The sequence below is a fragment of the Salvia splendens genome, chromosome 1 (assembly GCF_004379255.2).
Source record: "Salvia splendens isolate huo1 chromosome 1, SspV2, whole genome shotgun sequence".
In the NCBI taxonomy this organism is placed as follows: domain Eukaryota; kingdom Viridiplantae; phylum Streptophyta; class Magnoliopsida; order Lamiales; family Lamiaceae; genus Salvia; species Salvia splendens.
The window spans coordinates 20,423,053-20,442,908 of record NC_056032.1 but is presented as its reverse complement, the minus strand read 5'-3'; the positions used below and the strand labels follow the sequence as shown (position 1 = coordinate 20,442,908).

Below are 19,856 nucleotides of genomic sequence, written 5' to 3'. Positions count from 1 at the left end.
CACATGCACATATAACACCATCCATCCCCGGCAACGGCGCCATTTGAAGAGTGTTGCTAAAGACTCAGAGTTCACATGCTGATCAAATAAAGCACATAGAGTTCACGCACTTGGTCAGGCTAGACAGTCGATGGATCAAGTTGGCTACTATCTGGTCGTTGGTATGTGAACGGAGATTCTTAGGACCTTCAAGACCTTAACCCACAATTCTATAGACTAGTAAAGGGAAGTATGGGTCGAATCCCTCAGGGACAGAGGCTAGTTGAGTTGTGTTTGGGACATTGGGAGGTTGGCTGCGGCCACGCTTTCCAGTGGGTTAAGTTTACACTAAGAAACAAGAACTGATCAACTTACTAAACTAAACTGATCAATCTAGACTATATTGGCTCAAACTAAGGAACAACTGGCTTGACCAACTAGACTGAGAACGGAAAAGTAAAAGTAACTTGGGACCACTGACACAAGTAGACACACTACTAAAAAGCTGTAAACAACGAAAAGGTGACAGGAACTGCTATTCTAACAAATTACGACCTTCTTCTTCGCTAAGCAACTAAAAAAAGCACCTACGATAGATCTAAACAGAGCAGCTAGCATTTAAATGGAAATCTGATAAATCAAGCACAGATCCATGTAAATTTTACGTAAAGAAGACATATCTAAAGTATCTGCCCTAGTCTCATGCAAGTTGACAAACTAAAATCCAAATCTAACTACGAAAAAAAAACATAAATAGGACGGAACTAAAACTAAACGAAAGCAATTAAATCAGAGAACATCAGATCCAAAACAACGTGCATTAAAAACTCCATTTCATTAACGATCTTTAATAAACACACCTAAAATTGAATTCCGAACATAGATTTAAAGATCAATTAACATACGGGAAAGTAACTAGAGTAGCAACTAGGAGAAAAACATTAAAAACAACTAAGCTACGGAAAAGATGAACTAAAAACAGAGTAGAAATTATTTTGACCCCTCGGGGTGTAAGGAAAACACAAACTACGAAGGCTTTTTAGCAGATCTAGGTCCCTCCTTCTTTGACGAGGAAGAAGAAATGAAAGTAGAGGTAGAACAACAACTCCGACTACTGCTAACTTGCTTGCTCCATGCTACGAAAAAAATGTGAAGTGTGGAATGTGGTGAAGGAAAAGGATGACGATGCTAAACTCCTTTCTATGTGCATTCTCTCCACTATTTATAGGATGGCATTGGGCCCAAATCCCTAGGGTAAGCTCATCCTGTTTGGACATTAATGCCCTTGAGATAGCATATTCTTTTCTCTCTCATGTGACTCACCACCTCATGTAGTGAACTCCATTTGATCAACTTGTTAGCTAGGCAGGCTTCACTGCTTCTACGCAATTGATCAATTTATCTTCAATTCTGGCCATTTTTCACTTCTTTTCCGAGTTGATCAAGTTGTTCCTGCACTTTGCCACTTCTACACTTTATAGGTCATGCACACTCAAATTCACCACTTTTTCACACATTGTCAACCATGTTAGTGCGGATAGGATGTAATCATCTTCAGTCGAATTAGGGGGCCTTTTCTAAATATTGCAAAGTTTGCAGAATTCATGGAGAAATTCATATGGACACTCAATCTTCCGCCCGTAGAAGTGCGGCATCACGGCCAACACGTTCGTTTTGATATAGATCGCTTGCTGGATTGGGGTAACGACTATGGCTTGGGATGGTTCACCATTCAGATAGGCGTTGAGCGATCCTATCACCGGATCATTATCAATTATCTCTGCCATGATTTCTGGCTGCTCTTCTTCAAACTCCGGAGGTAATTCCGGCTCTCGCTTCTCAGGTGAGACTGGGTCTGCCTCACTTTCTGAACTCGAAGGTGTTGAGTTTGTTGTGGTTACCCCGGACCTAGTGGTAATAGGGGTTGTTGTTTCCTTTGCCCGCCAATTAGTCTGGTTATCTCTCCAAGTTGATGTATCGTTCCAGTACTCGTACCTCGAGCCTCTGCTCATAAACTAAAAAAGAAAAAAGAGAAAATAAAATAGATCAAAAACTATATACATCAAATCACTCTAAACACAAACATAAAATACGCCATCCATCCCCGGCAACGGCGCCATTTGATAGGTAACTGAACTGATGTGTACTGTGGGGTGCAAGTGCAGATCAAACAGGTCCAGAGGATTCACTTAACCGCTAGGCCTAGGAACTCCCTAAACTTATTTGTTTGTGTCGTTGGGAGACTCTCAATTCCTATCAAAACCTTAACCCATTTACTATTGGCTAGTACAGGGTAGTAAGGATCGATCTCACAGAGATGGACTGGGTAAGCAAGTGTTCAGAGGACTTGGAAGGGGTTGGCTACTGCCACACAACTCATGGGTTAAGACTTGTTTAACTACTAGACTTGGGAGAAATTAAAAGTGACTATCCTATCCGCTAGACCTAGGGAACAGAAAGAGAACATATGCATGCCTATATAACAGAAATGATATTTCAACTAGAGAAACTCAACTTCTAAACTAAACTACTAGACCAAGTAAACGGGTTTCCTAAAATGGCTAAACAAAACGTAAACATGCGGTGGGGACCATTTTCCCGAATTAGCTAGTACGACAGAAAAGCTGCAAAAAGTAAACAACACAGAAGACGGATCCGACTTCTAACTAACTTCTACCTTCATCTTCTCCACCAATCTGACTTAACAGAAATGAAACAGAGCATCAAACATATGAAAATAGAGTAATCACAAATCCGACTTCAAACATTACGATCAAATAGAAATGACTAGATCTAAACTACTAGGCCGAGCAAACAAGCAGAAAACAGTAAACCATGACCATGCAAATTCAGAACATCACGACTCAGATCCACAACTCTATTTAACAATTCAACTCAGATCAACCCAAAAAATCAACTCAGATATGTCAAACCCTTACTCCTCAACTTCGATTCAACCGATTCAATGACAAATCAATTCCGATCTCAACTCTGAATCAAACTTCAATTGCGAAAAGCATCCAAAATAGTAAATACCAACAATCAAACATTAAAATCAGCTAAACATAAAACATAAACTTCCATAGCTATGATATTTAAGGTTCAACACGGAAACAATAAACGCCGAGCTTGTAAAACAATGAAGTCTTGGCTCAAACGACAGAAAATAGTAAATTGTATCTTTCCCTTCACGAGGACGGTGTGATAAGGATTCTTGTGAGGGAATCCTTCCAGTTTTCCAAAAAATACCCAAAATAATGTTTGACTACAATTTTTTTAGTTAAGATAAAAATGACAGGTTGAGCTAGCCACAAAAACTAGGCTCAAAAAGGAGTTTAGTGGAGAGGTTAGAAAAGGAAGAAGGGTGTAAAGAGGGAGGAATCCTCTTTGGGGACCTATAACCTCCCACAAGAAGATGTGGGCAACCCCAGGCTACTTTCACACAAAGCAAACACTCCATTGGCTCCACATTCATGACTACACCACCATAAATGCATACCTATACTTGATCTAGTCTAATGAACATAAACCAAGCAACCTACATGTAGGAATTTGGATAAAAAATCTCACAAGGGAGATGCTCTCAAAGGAGTCTTCAAAATATCATTCATCCAAGTCTGCCAACAAAAGTCTTACAAAATATTATTTATAGCTAGGGTTGGAATCCCAAGAAAAGGGTTCAAAAAACAAGAAATTCGGCTAAAATAGTCAAAACGCCCTGTCGGGCGTTTTGGACATTGTGAAATCGCCCGGCGGGGTGAACTCTCTGGACTCCGCCACTGCTTTGTCAAACTCGGGGTCTGGCTTTTTGGGATGGTGAGTTCGCCCGACTTGGCGAACTCTCTGGAACTTGGACGATCGGGCATTTTGGAGGGGTGGATTCGCCCAATAGGGAGTTTCGTCTTCCTCCTCCATTGCCCTCCGGATGGAGTTTGAAACGCCCTCCCGAAGCTTTTGTCTCATGAATCTCGTGAAAGGCCTTCAGGGCAGCCTAAGGGGAGTTGTGGTCGTGTCCGCCTTGGCCTTGGACCTCCCATTCGTATCAATGTGTTACTGCACAGAATTCAGACTAGGCTACCACGAACTCCCAGAATTTTACCCCATAAGTGCTTAAGTGCGTATAGAAAAGTGTATGAAGTAATGAGCTAAGAACGAAAAGTGAAATATGAATGATGATCGGTGATGCCTCTCTTCATGTTGTCTCTCTATTTATAGTTGAGGCTCGAACTTCTAGGGTAATTTATCTGCTGATTTGTTGATTTTGACCTCCTAGAAAGTCTTTCACGCTCACTACTGCTTTTGCAATCTCCTGGGTCAGGTTGCAGCTGGCTCCTTCACTCCATTTTCTTTCGGTTTTCTCTGCCTAGTAGATTTTTCCTTCCGTTTTCTTGACCTGACAGATTCTCTACGCACCTAAACTTAAAACATGTATTAGTTTATAGAAATCATAGAATTTAAGCCCATAACCGATGCATGAAATTGGCCTTATCATTTACCTTTCCAGGATAAATCAGCAGATGTTCATAAAGCGGCTGCATGCTTTAATGAAATATTGAGGGTTTGTGGACAAGAAACGATATGAACATCCAAAATATTTATTACTTGATTGAGGTTTTCTAACTCTTTTAGCTTCTAGATGGCGCTAGACCTATCTCTTCCTTATAGGTATCAAAAAAATTGAGAGATATACAAGGTTCTTTTTTAGCTATTATTAGCAAACGATTGAATCTATATGGATATTTTCAAGGTAGAAGTACACTTCCGAAAGTGGCCTAAAGACAACAAAACCAAATGTCATGGCGACGGCGAATCTCGGCATGGAAGCAGAAATGCACCTTCAGTATGTTTTCTTTGGTTAATATCTTTCTTCTGAACCATAATGTATTTGTTAATTGATGTATTGTTTATTTAGAGAGTTATACCTAACAAGGGATCCAGGCAAGAATCCATCTTGTCTGTTCAAGACATCAACATTCAGTCACATGTTTTGATCAACTTGAAGGATTCAAACAAGGTTGGTATTGATTTATTTTATAGGGAAACAATGTGCAAATATTTTGGTAACTGCAAGCTGCAAGCAGTGTTGTATATTTAATGCAAACAAAGTAGATTATTAAATTAGTGTTACTCTTGCTGACTTCAAAAAAGGAAGTTGATGGCATTGAGAAGCTGCAGAAGGTTATTTCAACTTAAATTCTAGATTTGATTGTGTAACTTGAAATTTTATTTTACCCTTCGATTCGTTTATAATATACAGGCTCTTCCATCCATGCGAAGGGAGGTGATTGAACTCTTAGATATACTGTTAAAGTAGTTTGTTGAGGTTTTGTGAATCCAACAGATATGCTTATTAAAGGTAAATATGATTTTATTAATTTGTCTGGTTTATTTTTGTCAGCATACCTGTGTACTTTGCTGTCTGAATTTATCAAATGATATTTTTGTAAAAGAAATGAGCGGTAGCATATTTGATTAGTATTCTCAGGAAACTTGTTAGTAGAAGATTTGTTTATTCAGTTTGTTAGTGAAATTGCTAAAATTTCAAATTATTATTGATTCTATAATGATGATGTTACAGACAGTGAATATATATGTCCTGATAATTCTTATCTATCATATTTAAACTATCTTGGATCCTTTCTTGACTCTTGACCGTCAGTAACTTTGATAAGGTATGTCACGACCGCCCATACTAGGGTTGCTACAAACGCGGCGATCGTGATACAACATGTAAAGGGTAGATTTCTATTGAAAACTTAATCAACTTAAAGGATGAAGAAAAATCTTCTTTTTGTTTTAAAGAAACTTAAAATTATAACTTTGCTATTAAATAAAAAACATATGATAAACATTTTTAAAAGAAGCAGCGGAGAAAAATAGTTATTTAAGACCCAATCAACTTCTAAGAAAAACATGTAGTCTAACTCACGTGAAAGACATCATTTTCAGACAATAATGTAAATAGACGTTTAAAACCTAACGTGACCAAAACATGCTCATCATAGTACGAAAAGATTTAAGTATTGAAACATGATTCAAAAACCTAGCAGCGGAAATAAGGTTCAAAGGGAGAGTCAAGGATCACGCCTATGTGTGAAGACACGACGCATCCTAAGGCTATCTCAACATCCTCCGCAACATCCTGCTCAACCTGCACATAAGAAAATAATATGCAGGGCTGAGTACTTGATGTACTCAATGGGCTCATGCCGAAAACATTTTAATAAGTTATGTCATCCATACCAGTGATCTCGAGTTTTATATAGTAAGAAATATCACGAGAACACAAAAATCCAAGTCTGGCCAGACAATTTATCTCCTCATTTTCCACATCAATCAATCAATCACATCCTCTTACCATAGTGCGACGAAAGTGTGGCCACACTATTCGCCCACGAGACCGGCCGACTAGCAAGGACAGCTCACGATCCCCTCTGTGTACACAGCTTGATAGGGTTTGCGGCCCTACTCAGACCCGAATTCGTTTATCATAGCCATATAGCCTAATGGAGCGAACTCACAAACTAGGCATCAAGCACAATCTCAACATAGCCCTATAGCCTAACGGAGCAAGCTCAAACGAACTAGGCATCAGGCAAAAATCTCAACATCAAAACAATCACGGCATGACATAACACTTTAAACCACCCTTATAACACCACATCATATTTTCGGAAAAATAAAGAGGTTTGAAAAGAAAGCCCACCTCGATCGCTTAGCAAATTCACAACCCAACTTATAGCAACTCTCGATCCTCAAGTTCACGAGTACACAACACCCTTGTCAATGACAACACAAGTCAGCCTTCCACAACAACATTTTACCATGCATGTCCTATCGTTTTCTCTCTCATCGTTTTTCTCAAATTCCCCAACCCAATGTTCGTCACAAAGATGGAAAAACACACCATAATATATTTCAACGTATCTCACGTGATCACATCATTAAACACGTTCCTTGGACATACATGCATCATATAATACTTTTAAAGTTGAAAATAAGTGTCATTTTATCAAGGCATAAAGCTGGCAGAACTGCGCGACCGTTTCGTAAAAATCACTATAAATTCACCCGACCTCATGTGAAGCTAAATTTTGGTCACAATACAGAGGATACATTCAAGTTCATCCATGAAAATTTTTACACCGAAATTACGTCATTTAGTCAGTCATATCACATATTAAACTCTCTGGTCGGAACATACAATTTCTGACAACACTGCGCAGTTTATTTGAAAAATTTACCATAAATTCATCCAAAGCCCAAAAAGGCTGAAAATTTAACACGACTCAGAAGACACTTCAAATTTTCATCTAGTTCAAGAATCACATCAATCGGAGGTAATTTGGTCAGTCAAACAGAAAACGAAACATTCTTGGCGAGAACACGAGTTTCTGGTAGATTTGCGCAGTCAACTTCAAAAATTTATTAAAAACTCATTTTTCGATAAAAAGGGCTGAAATTTACACGAGACACAGGTAACACCTTGAAGTTTACTCAGTAAAATTTGCATATCAAAATTCGGCCGTTTGCTAGCTCAATTACTCATCAGAAGCTACTGGTCGAACATCACAGATAACAGATACACAATTTCTAAATTAGGGTTTCCTTCTCAATCATCCAAACACCAATTCTCATGCTTATAACACACAATCATGTTTGATAAGACTCTCTTAATCATGTTTGCTCATAAACTTACATCATTCACCAAAGATTCCAATCAAACTTCACACAATTCAATTGAAACGCATATTTATCAAGGTTTTCAAGCAAACTCACTTTCCCTCCCCGATTAAACTTGCGATCTACGATTCCTACACCCACTACATGCATGTAGGATTCAAGAACATGGTTCAAATGAAAAGAATGAGGAAAAGTGAAGCCAATATACCTTCTTTGACAAAACGAATCGGTAGAACCAAGAAACGAGGTGATTCGTCGGAGATTCTTGAAAATAAACTTCAATGGATGCAAGAAACAATGGTGGAAGAAGTTTTTTTAGAGAGAATGTGGAGAGGGAGGAGGGAGGCACGAAAATTGAGGGAGAATGGGGGCTAGGGTTTAGTTTAGGTGTTTTTATAGGATTAGGGTTAGGTTTAAAATCAATTAATTAATTAATTGTGGGGGATAATACAATTAAATAAATCTCATAATTAAAAGAATAAAATAAGCATGTGGGAAGGGGAGGAAATTTTTGAAAATTTCATGTAGGAATAGCAAGGAATTTATTTGGTATTTACTTGGAGAGAATATATTCACAACTTAGGAAATAAAAGTGAATATTTCATAAACAAGGGAACAAAATAAATTAAATCTCCAAGTAAGAAAATAATGGTGGGGGCCGAAAACTTCCATAAGGAATTTGCACAAGGAAATTATTTAAATCCCCAATTAAAAGAATAGGATTTAAATTAGGCAATTTATTTATAGGAAAAAGGCTCCCATAAAATAGGCAACAATTAATTAAATTCCCACAAGGAAAATATTGCATAGGGGGCGTGTGATATGGGAGAAAAGTAGGAGAAAAAAATATTCACATCCCCAATTAATTAGACATAGGAATTTATTTGAATAAAAAGGGATTCCACAAATTAGGAAACAAATAAAATATCATCCAAAATTTAGTGGAGGGGCCGAAAATTGCTAACCAAGGAATGTCCCAACTCTCTATTTATTTTAGGTGAAGAAATAAATTATAACATGATTTAATTGGATTAAATTCAAAGGAAGAGAGTCAATAAAGCACCAATTAAATCAAATGAAAATAATTCTTTCTCCTATAGAAGATTTTCGAAAACTCCCAAGGAAAATAAAAATGGAGTTCGAATTCCATGTAGTACCATTTAGGGTCATTTGGTTTGGATTTAATTTGGATAAGTATCCCAAGACAATTAATTAAATCCAAGAAATAAAATACTATTTCAATAATTAGGAAGGGCCGAAAATTCCAATGAATTGGTTCGAAAAAAATAAATGCATGATCCTATTAATTATTTCCCCACATTGGAAAATATAAAACATCAAGCTCATCATTCCACATTAACCACGAAAATTTATTTCACGCAAAATACTTAATCACATAGAAACGAAAGTTTCATAATTCCAAGAATCCAAAATTCGAATAACATATAAGAAGAGTCACAAAAATTTGGGATGTTATATCATTCCCCTCTTAACAGAAATTTCGTCCCGAAATTTGATCGTCTCACAAAAATAACTCGGGAAACTTTTCTTTCATTTTATCTTCTAACTCCCACGTGGCTTCCTCGGGACCATGGTGCTTCCACAACACCTTCACGGACGCTATCGATTTGTTTCGTAACTCTTGTACCTTCCGATCTAGAATTGCCTCGGGCCTTTCCTCGTAGCTCATGTCGGGGTTAAGACCACTTCCTCTTGATGAATTACATGTTTGGGGTCGAACACGTATTTGCGCAACTGCGACACATGGAACACGGTGTGCACGTTCCCAAAGCTGGGAGGTAACGCCAAACGATACGCTACAGGGCATACTTCATCTATAATCTCGTACGGTCCTACGAAACGCGGTTTCAGCTTGCCTTTCACTCCAAACCTCACAACTCCTCTCGTCGGGGACGCTTTCAAGAACACTTTGTCCCCGACGTCGAATTTGATTTCCGTTGGACGCACGTCGGCATATGACTTCTGCCTATCTTGAGCTTCCTTGATCCTTGCGCGGATTTGATGCACAATTTCGGTCATCTCCTTTATCGCATCGGGGCCTAACATCTTCCTCTCGCCACTTCATCCCAAAAAAAGTGGGGATTGACACTTCCTTCCATACAAGGCTTCATACGGAGCCATATCGATCGTCGCTTGGTAGCTATTGTTGTAGGCTAATTCAACCAACGGTAGAACAGTTTCCCAACCTTCCCCTCGATCTAGAACAACGGCTCGCAGCATATCCTCAAGCGTTTGAATCGTCCTCTCTGACTGCCCGTACGATTGCGGGTGATAAGCGGTGCTGAAATTCAGTTGCGTGCCCAATTCGCGCTGCAAACTCATCCAATACTTCCATGTGAACTTCGTATCGCGGTCGGACACAATAGTCTTTGGCACTCCATGCAAACGCACAATCTCATTCACGTAGAGCCTAGCTAACTTGTCCGCGCCATAAGTAATCTTAATCGGTAAGAAGTGCGCGCTTTTAGTAAGTCGATCAATGATCACCCAAATCGCGGTGTTGCCCTTCTGTGACCTTGGCAAACCCTTCACGAAATCCATAGCTAGATGCTCCCACTTCTATTCTGGAATTTCAAGCGGTTGTAACTTCCCATATGGTCGTTGGTGTAAGGCCTTCACTTGTTGGCATGCTAGACATCGTTCCACATATGACGCTACGTCCCCTTTCATTCCATTCCACCAAAACTGTTGCTTCAAATCTCGATACATCTTCGTGCTTCCACTTACGCAAGATTAAACTATTATTATTTAAATCGCGAGTATGATCGCTCGTCGTTGCATGAAAATATCTCTTAGCATCGGTTCTTCTTGTCTCGCACCTTGACTTAAGCGTTTGCCTAAACTCTCATATTCTAGTACGTTTCATTGCTCGGAAAAGCAATTGTTAAGTTTTCAACTTAGAACTACGATTCACGCGGTCAACTAGGCTTATATTTTAGGCACTCTAAGTTCACAACACAATTCATCATCTCATAGATCATCATCTACTTCAATTTACGTAATTCATACCTAAAGATAAACACACCACATTTTCACATCCCATAGCAAAACACTTTCGAACTTCACATTATATTCAAAATTTTTGAAATAATTTTCTTTACACTTTCACACTTTCCTAAAAATTTTCCACATCTCACTTTTATAAATAAAAGTTTTGACTCAAACTCAAACGTACTTTCACATTAACTTTCATCATCCGTATAAAACACTCCATAGAATAATGCATCATACTTCGCACCTCATAACATACATAACATCACACTTCCACACTATCACAATATTGTTTTCACCCATAATACACGCGTTTAAATCATCATGCTCACATTCAACATATGTATGTCATCATATCATTTATTCTCGAATTTCAACATGAAAATAACATCACATCATCACGTAATTACATGCTCAAGCTATCATAGCAATCATGCTCCCATAGTCATCCCATTATAACTCATCCTCATGCATATCGTTCATTCACATGCATAAACTTGTCAAACGTCATATCATACCATCATCCATTTCGTGCATCCATCTCACATGCCTTCAACAAATAAAACATACCTCACTTTCATTGGTTGAGCGTGATGCTGTGGATGTTGAGCCTTCATGACACTTCTAGTCAATAAGGGTTCACTAACTTAGACTCAAAGTAAAAGAAGACTCTCGGACCAGAGCGAAAGAACAAAGCTCTGATACCACTCTGTCACGACCGCCCATACTAGGGTTGCTACAAACGCGGCGATCGTGATACAACATGTAAAGGGTAGATTTCTATTGAAAACTTAATTAACTTAAAGGATGAAGAAAAATCTTCTTTTTGTTTTAAAGAAACTTAAAATTATAACTTTGCTATTAAATAAAACAACATATGATAAACATTTTTAAAAGAAGCAGCGGAGAAAAATAGTTATTTAAGACCCAATCAACTTCTAAGAAAAACATGTAGTCTAACTCACGTGAAAGACATCATTTTCAGACAATAATGTAAATAGACGTTTAAAACCTAACGTGACCAAAACATGCTCATCATAGTACGAAAAGATTTAAGTATAGAAACATGATTCAAAAACCTAGCAGCGGAAATAAGGTTCAAAGGGAGAGTCAAGGATCACGCCTATGTGTGAAGACACGACGCATCCTAAGGCTAGCTCAACATCCTCCGCAACATCCTTCTCAACCTGCACATAAGAAAATAATATGCAGGGCTGAGTACTTGATGTACTCAATGGGCTCATGCCGAAAACATTTAAAAAGTTATGTCATCCATACCAGTGATCTCGAGTTTTATATAGTAAGAAATATCACGAGAACACAAAAATCCAAGTCTGGCCAGACAATTTATCTCATCATTTTCCACATCAATCAATCAATCACATCCTCTTACCATAGTGCGACGAAAGTGTGGCCACACTATTCGCCCACGAGATTGGCCGACTAGCAAGGACGGCTCACGATCCCCTCTGTGTACACAGCTTGATAGGGTTTGCGGCCCTACTCAGACCCGAATTCGTTTATCATAGCCATATAGCCTAATGGAGCGAACTCACAAACTAGGCATCAAGCACAATCTCAACATAGCCCTATAGCCTAACGGAGCAAGCTCAAACGAACTAGGCATCAGGCAAAAATCACAACATCAAAACAATCACGGCATGACATAACACTTTAAACCACCCTTATAACACCACATCATATTTTCGGAAAAATAAAGAGGTTTGAAAAGAAAGCCCACCTCGATCGCTTAGCAAATTCACAACCCAACTTATAGCAACTCTCGATCCTCAAGTTCACGAGTACACAACACCCTTGTCAATGACAACACAAGTCAGCCTTCCACAACAACATTTTACTATGCATGTCCTATCGTTTTCTCTCTCATCGTTTTTCTCAAATTCCCCAACCCAATGTTCGTCACAAAGATGGAAAAACACACCATAATATATTTCAACGTATCTCACGTGATCACCTCATTAAACACGTTCCTTGGACATACATGCATCATATAATACTTTTAAACTTGAAAATAAGTGTCATTTTATCAAGGCATAAAACTGGCAGAACTGCGCGACCGTTTCGTAAAAATCACTATAAATTCACCCGACCTCATATGAAGCTAAATTTTGGTCACAATACAGAGGACACATTCAAGTTCATCCATGAAAATTTTTACACCGAAATCACGTCATTTAGTCAGTCATATCACATATTAAACTCTCTGGTCGGAACATACAATTTCTGACAACACTGCGCAGTTTATTTGAAAAATTTACCATAAATTCATCCAATGCCCAAAAAGGCTGAAAATTTAACACGACTCAGAAGACACTTCAAATTTTCATCTAGTTCAAGAATCACATCAATCGGAGGTAATTTGGTCAGTCAAACAGAAAACGAAACATTCTTGGCGAGAACACGAGTTTCTGGTAGATTTGCGCAGTCAACTTCAAAAATTTATTAAAAACTCATTTTTCGATAAAAAGGGCTGAAATTTACACGAGACACAGGTAACACCTTGAAGTTTACTCAGTAAAATTTGCATATCAAAATTCGGCCGTTTGATAGCTCAATTACTCATCAGAAGCTACTGGTCGAACATCACAGATAACAGATACACAATTTCTAAATTAGGGTTTCCTTCTCAATCATCCAAACACCAATTCTCATGCTTATAACACACAATCATGCTTGATAAGACTCTCTTAATCATGTTTGCACATAAACTTACATCATTCACCAAAGATTCCAATCAAACTTCACACAATTCAATTGAAACGCATATTTATCAAGGTTTTCAAGCAAACTCACTTTCCCTCCCCGATTAAACTTGCGATCTACGATTCCTACACCCACTACATGCATGTAGGATTCAAGAACATGGTTCAAATGAAAAGAATGAGGAAAAGTGAAGCCAATATACCTTCTTTGACAAAACAAATCGGTTGAACCAAGAAACGAGGTGATTCGTCGGAGATTCTTGAAAATAAACTTCAATGGATGCAAGAAACAATGGTGGAAGAAGTTTTTTTAGAGAGAATGTGGAGAGGGAGGAGGGAGGCACGAAAATTGAGGGAGAATGGGGGCTAGGGTTTAGTTTAGGTGTTTTTATAGGATTAGGGTTAGGTTTAAAATCAATTAATTAATTAATTGTGGGGGAAAATACAATTAAATAAATCTCATAATTAAAAGAATAAAATAAGCATGTGGGAAGGGGAGGAAATTTTTGAAAATTCCATGTAGGAATAGCAAGGAATTTATTTGGTATTTACTTGGAGAGAATATATTCACAACTTAGGAAATAAAAGTGAATATTTCATAAACAAGGGAACAAAATAAATTAAATCTCCAAGTATGAAAATAATGGTGGGGGCCGAAAATTTCCATAAGGAATTTGCACAAGGAAATTATTTAAATCCCCAATTAAAAGAATAGGATTTAAATTAGGCAATTTATTTATAGGAAAAAGGCTCCCATAAAATAGGCAACAATTAATTAAATTCCCACAAGGAAAATATTGCATAGGGGGCGTGTGATATGGGAGAAAAGTAGGAGAAAAAAATATTCACATCCCCAATTAATTAGACATAGGAATTTATTTGAATAAAAAGGGATTCCACAAATTAGGAAACAAATAAAATATCATCCAAAATTTAGTGGAGGGACCGAAAATTGCTAACCAAGGAATGTCCCAACTCTCTATTTATTTTAGGTGAAGAAATAAATTATAACATGATTTAATTGGATTAAATTCAAAGGAAGAGAGTCAATAAAGCACCAATTAAATCAAATGAAAATAATTCTTTCTCCTATAGAAGATTTTCGAAAACTCCCAAGGAAAATAAAAATGGAGTTCGAATTCCATGTAGTACCATTTAGGGTCATTTGGTTTGGATTTAATTTGGATAAGTATCCCAAGACAATTAATTAAATCCAAGAAATAAAATACTATTTCAATAATTAGGAAGGGCCGAAAATTCCAATGAATTGGTTCGAAAAAAATAAATGCATGATCCTATTAATTATTTCCCCACATTGGAAAATATAAAACATCAAGCTCATCATTCCACATTAACCACGAAAATTTATTTCACGCAAAACACTTAATCACATAGAAACGAAAGTTTCATAATTCCAAGAATCCAAAATTCGAATAACATATAAGAAGAGTCACAAAAATTTGGGATGTTACAAGGTAATTCAATTTCTTCCCGAGCTTCTAGATCTGTTGAGAAATGAGGGCTACACTATGACAGAAACAAAGGCAACCATCTTTCTTCATTGCTTGGTTGAGAAAGTAACTGAATTGTTTATGTGATGAAATCTCAACAGGTATCTAAAGTGTTAGTAAGCTAAGGAATTTGTTATGGCAAGGGAAAGCATAGTTATTACTTTTGTTTTGATCATCGTCTTTCCTAATAAATCTACAAATTATGTTGGTGATGATATTTGGGGATATGTTGGGAAGCTTACTGAGGCATAAAGAAGTATGTTGGCTGATAGATTTAAATGGAAGGTTAGTAAGTTGAGGTTTACATCATTTTTTTATCCGGTTCTTCAACTAAAACAGTTCTTATGCATTTTTGAATCGTGCACGAGAGATGGAGAAGAAAAGGAAGGCAAGCCTGGAGAAGCTAGAGCTGCCCTAAGACTCTCTGGGCGAGAAAATGTGTACGATTTTCTTGCACAGTTGAAGCTGCCCACTAAGAGAGTAGAGTGTAGCTGATGGTATGTGTACTCCGAAGTCATTTTGGCATTTGAACAATGTTTCTGGCCAATGTTGTCAAGTCCCAAAAAAGCCTAGGATCGAGGCAATTCAATGTTGTCTCTTACTTTTGCAAAATTCTTTTCCCCCTTTGCCCTAGCCCGATCCTCGATTAGGTTCTAGGATTTGCGTGAACCGCAATTTTATGTGCAGCAGCCCAACCATCTTAAGCAATTATAAATCGAAGTTGGCTTTGTAAATGATAATGCTATTATACCTTCGTGTTGTAATACCTTAGTGGCTTACATTTATGGCTATCTTTTACAAGTCTAAGATATCTTACCTATCAACACCTCAAGAGATAGTATGACCTTGTCGATCCAGTTGATATATTGACGCCTTTGGGAAGTTTGTATTTTGGGAAGGGGTGACAAGTGGCCTATCTTTTATATTTATCTATAACAAATATTCAAAAAATTATATGATGTAGTCTTTTATTCACACTTTTTGTATTTTATATTCCGAAAGCTTCTACATGGTCCGAGAGGAAAGAGGCTGCTGCTGAACTAATCAAACTTGCATCCACCAAAAAGTTCTCCTGGAGATTTCAAAAGTTCGTCCAACATTAAAGAAGGTATGCTATGGTTTCCTTGCCCAAAAGCCCACAACTCAATCCAGATTTTTCTATACTTATATGCAGAAAGATCTACTAAAATAACGGAACTAAATCAAATTCTAACATACTAAATCAAATAAAATCCTAATAGCTTATGAAAATAAATAATAGAAACAATACAAACTATATTCTAGATTCATGGAGAAAATTAATGTGGAATAGATATCCATATCAACATTCCTCAATAATAATTGGAGAGAGTCTTTCATCTTGATCAACTACAACATAAACAAAGATAAATCAAAATTGGAGCAATCAATTTGAATTAAAACTTGTGTTCGTGACATTATTTGGCATTGTTCATAATCAATTTTTTACGAAAATTAGAAATCATATCTGATGTGAATCAGTTTTAAAACGATAAATATATTAAAATCTTTTTTTTTCTCAGAAGTTAATATTCCACTATCTAACTTAAATCGTGCTAATTGTAACCTAAAGTAACTGTTCGTATTTAAGAATAAAATGGTGCTTTTGCAAAATGAGCATTCATAAAAAGGTACTCACAATAAAAGAATGCAAAGCCGCCATTCTCTTTGAGTTGTTCACAAATTCCGGATACAACGTTGGAGAATAAAAATGAAGCATCAAAATCAATTTCAATGTTAATATCAATGTAATACAATTTCATTTTCAAGATTCCCGAAATCCTTTAAATTTTAACTTTGGTTAGTCTTTTCCACATCTTAATTGCTAGCCTTTGACATTATTGACGATAACTGCAAAATTGTGGTAATCACATTGTTGTTAAGAATGAAACTCAAACAAAAAATGTGAGATTAACTCTCATAATTTAATCAACACAAACAGTTGACAATCCCACACTAGATTAGACACGGTGAAATGAGTCGAAGTCATCTTTGCAATCGCTGTAGCGAGACGATGAAATGTACCCGCTAGCAACGGGTTGGAGTGTGGCATAGTCGGGGAGTTGTTGTTGTTGTTGCACTACTAATAAAGAAAACTGGAAATCTGGAGTTGCCAGCATATCTCCGATGATCCCGAGCTCCGGACACTCGCTCCAATCATTAATCCCGGCCAAGATCTCTGACTCTGTGTCGTGGTACCCCCCCACGACACACAAATTACAATTGTAGTCCTTCACCGATCCGATAACCTTTGTGGTGTCTATGGCGTCCCGCACCAGCTCCTCCGCGTACGTGACCCTCTTATTCCCTGCTGTCTTCGCCTTGAACTGGTTCACCATCTCAATCTCCATATTAAGGTCGCCATGCTTGGCATGGTCCCACGGCCGTATCCAGATGAAAGTGAGGGTCACGTTTTGGTTGTTGATAAAGCTGGTGCATAAGGCGAGGGCCTCACAGTCATCCATGCCACCTAGGAAGAGGAGGCAAATGTGGAAGGTAGGGCTGGTGGGCCTAGTGAACTGGCCTCGGTCGATGAGGATGGCGACGGAGCAGTGGGACTTTGACATCACGTTCTGGTTCACTGTCCTTACCTGAGGGGAGTTCAGCCCCAAGCCACCGTTTATGGTGAACTGCTTGTGGAAAGGGAGGATGATAATGTTGGTGGATTGGTCGGCAGCGAGGGTGCATACGTCGACGTGCATGCTCGCGTAGGGAGAGATAGAGGTGAAGTGGCGGACGAGAAGGTGGCCGTCTGATAGAGAGTTGAGGGCTTTTGCAGCTTGATTGGAGCTGGTGTCGATGGTCTGTTCGAGGACTGCAACGCCTCTGCCCTTGAGCTCCATTAGGCCGAGGGCGAAGAGCGTGATAGGCCTGCTGCCGTGCATGGCGTCAAGGATGGTGATGATGGTGGGGATATTGTCGGTGTCGTGGATGCAGAGGAGTATCCGCAACTCGTCGTTGGGCTGATTTAACATGATGGAGTTCTTGCAAACGCCCAAGTATCGAGATGAGGGGTCGTAGAGGTGTGCAATTAGAGGTCTGGCTATTCCAGTCATCATTAGCATTGATAGTAACAAAATAGAGTATGCTTCATGCCCTATGACCCCATCCTCGAACAAGGTGATGTAAAGAGCAGCTTCGATGGCGCCTTTGCAGCACATGATGAGAGAGAGTACGGTGGCGTCTCTAATGGAAAACTTGTAGTAGAGGGAAAGGATAAATACAGCGAGGAACTTGGAAGTGTAGCAGATGAGAAGAAGTATCCCATATGCAGATCCAGAAATAGATTGGATGGATGAAACATCCACAATAAGACCACTAATAACAAACTTGGCCGGAACAAGCACCCCAATGCTGAATGTCTCCATCTTAGTAGCTAGCAAATTACCATCATTCTGAAGCGCAATGCCCAAGATAAAAGTGCCAAGCCCCGCTGGTTGCCCCAAAACCTCGGACCCGAAGCCGCATATCAACACCAACACCGCCACCACAACAAACTGTGACTGCTTCATCTGATCCCCCTCTGGAACACGATTAGCTACGCATGTGACCAGGGGACGGAGTATGAAAAGGATGACAAGGAGAAAAAATATGGATCTAATAATGCAAATTATCATTGTGAACTGTTTGCTCATCAGATACACAACCACTCCACCAAAAACAAGAGAGATAGCATAATTGCAAATTTCGCTCACTAGGGCCGTCAGTGTTGCTATTCTCCCAATCTCCGAGTTGAGAATTTTGAGGTCAGTCAGCAGGCTGGTGATCACCGGGAATGAAGATATGGACGTTAGACTTGCAACAAGAGGGAGACATTGTTGCGTCAAGGGGTCAAGCTCCATGGTGCGAGTCACCATGACAATGGCACCAAAGCCGGAAGCCAGAGGCACCATAAAGCAGGAAACCCCAATGACCACTGCGTATCTCTCAACTTTCTTCACCAAGTTAAGATCTGTGTGGACTCCGAGTATGAAGAGATACAAGATGAACCCTAGGTCCGCTGATGTTTCTAGAATATGTCTTCCTTCCGAAGGAAATATCATATCGCTGTAAGCTTTGATTTTACCCAAGCAAGATCTTCCCATGATGACGCCTCCCTATTTAAGATCACCAGATAAAACACGTGATATGATGGTAAGAATGGAAGAGAGGTGGCTCTTACGATGAGTTGTGCGCTGATCATTCCTTGCTTGCAAGGCCTAAGGAAGAGCCAGATAAGGCTTGTGATGAAGAAGATGAGAGAAAACTGCGCCAGGAGAAGTGGCACCGTGTAGCTGAACGGATTTCCCCCGAACCATGTGCTTCCCTGTGAATTTGTCATGTGAATAAATTGACATATCAATGTTTCTTCCCCATGTGGCCCCTCCACATTCCCTTCTGAAGCAGAAGTTTGTTTCACTGACATTATTCAAATTCTTACGTGCATGCACCTTTGAAAACTCTTTCTTTTTTTCAATGACAAATATGTTAGCAAGTCAGAGATAGGAGAAAAGGAAAATGGATAAGGTTTTTGTCAAAATAGGTTAATTCATTGATGTTCACAAAGTTTTATAGTATGCAGTAAGGACGGATAAGCATGAGATAAGGAAATGCAGCTACAAATTTTCTATCAAATTGTGGACATGAGAGATCAAATGAAAAGTCCTATTTTTAGTTTAAGAGTAATTCAAAATATAGGGAAAATGTGATTTTGCTACAATTCTTGCTTTATACCATTTCAAGACTTGACGTAGAATGAAACTAAAAATGAGTGAATATATATATATAGTTATTGATTCTATGTGATAAAGTCTTTTGTACTATTTCTTATGGATAATAGAGAAGTGTGTTAATGTCGTGACTCTATCATACTTTTTCCATCCAAAATAAAATCCTTCAATCTTGAAGTTGATACGCCCGGATTTTGCACTATTTTAAGGCCATTTTGTTG

General features: G+C 38.5%; 1 protein-coding gene across 1 annotated transcript; it reads right to left on the bottom strand.

Annotated features, from left to right (window-relative positions):
- Positions 1-16,887: 16,887 nt before the first annotated feature.
- On the bottom strand, positions 16,888-19,011 carry LOC121746380 (cation/H(+) symporter 13-like). Its single transcript, XM_042140226.1, has one exon. The coding sequence runs from the start codon at positions 19,009-19,011 to the stop codon at positions 16,888-16,890; it is 2,124 nt and encodes a 707-aa protein (XP_041996160.1).
- Positions 19,012-19,856: the final 845 nt, after the last annotated feature.

Bases quoted from the DNA above. Each gene is read 5' to 3' on its own strand.
- LOC121746380 (XM_042140226.1), bottom strand. From the start codon at position 19,011: ATGGGAAGATCTTGCTTGGGTAAAATCAAAGCTTACAGCGATATGATA.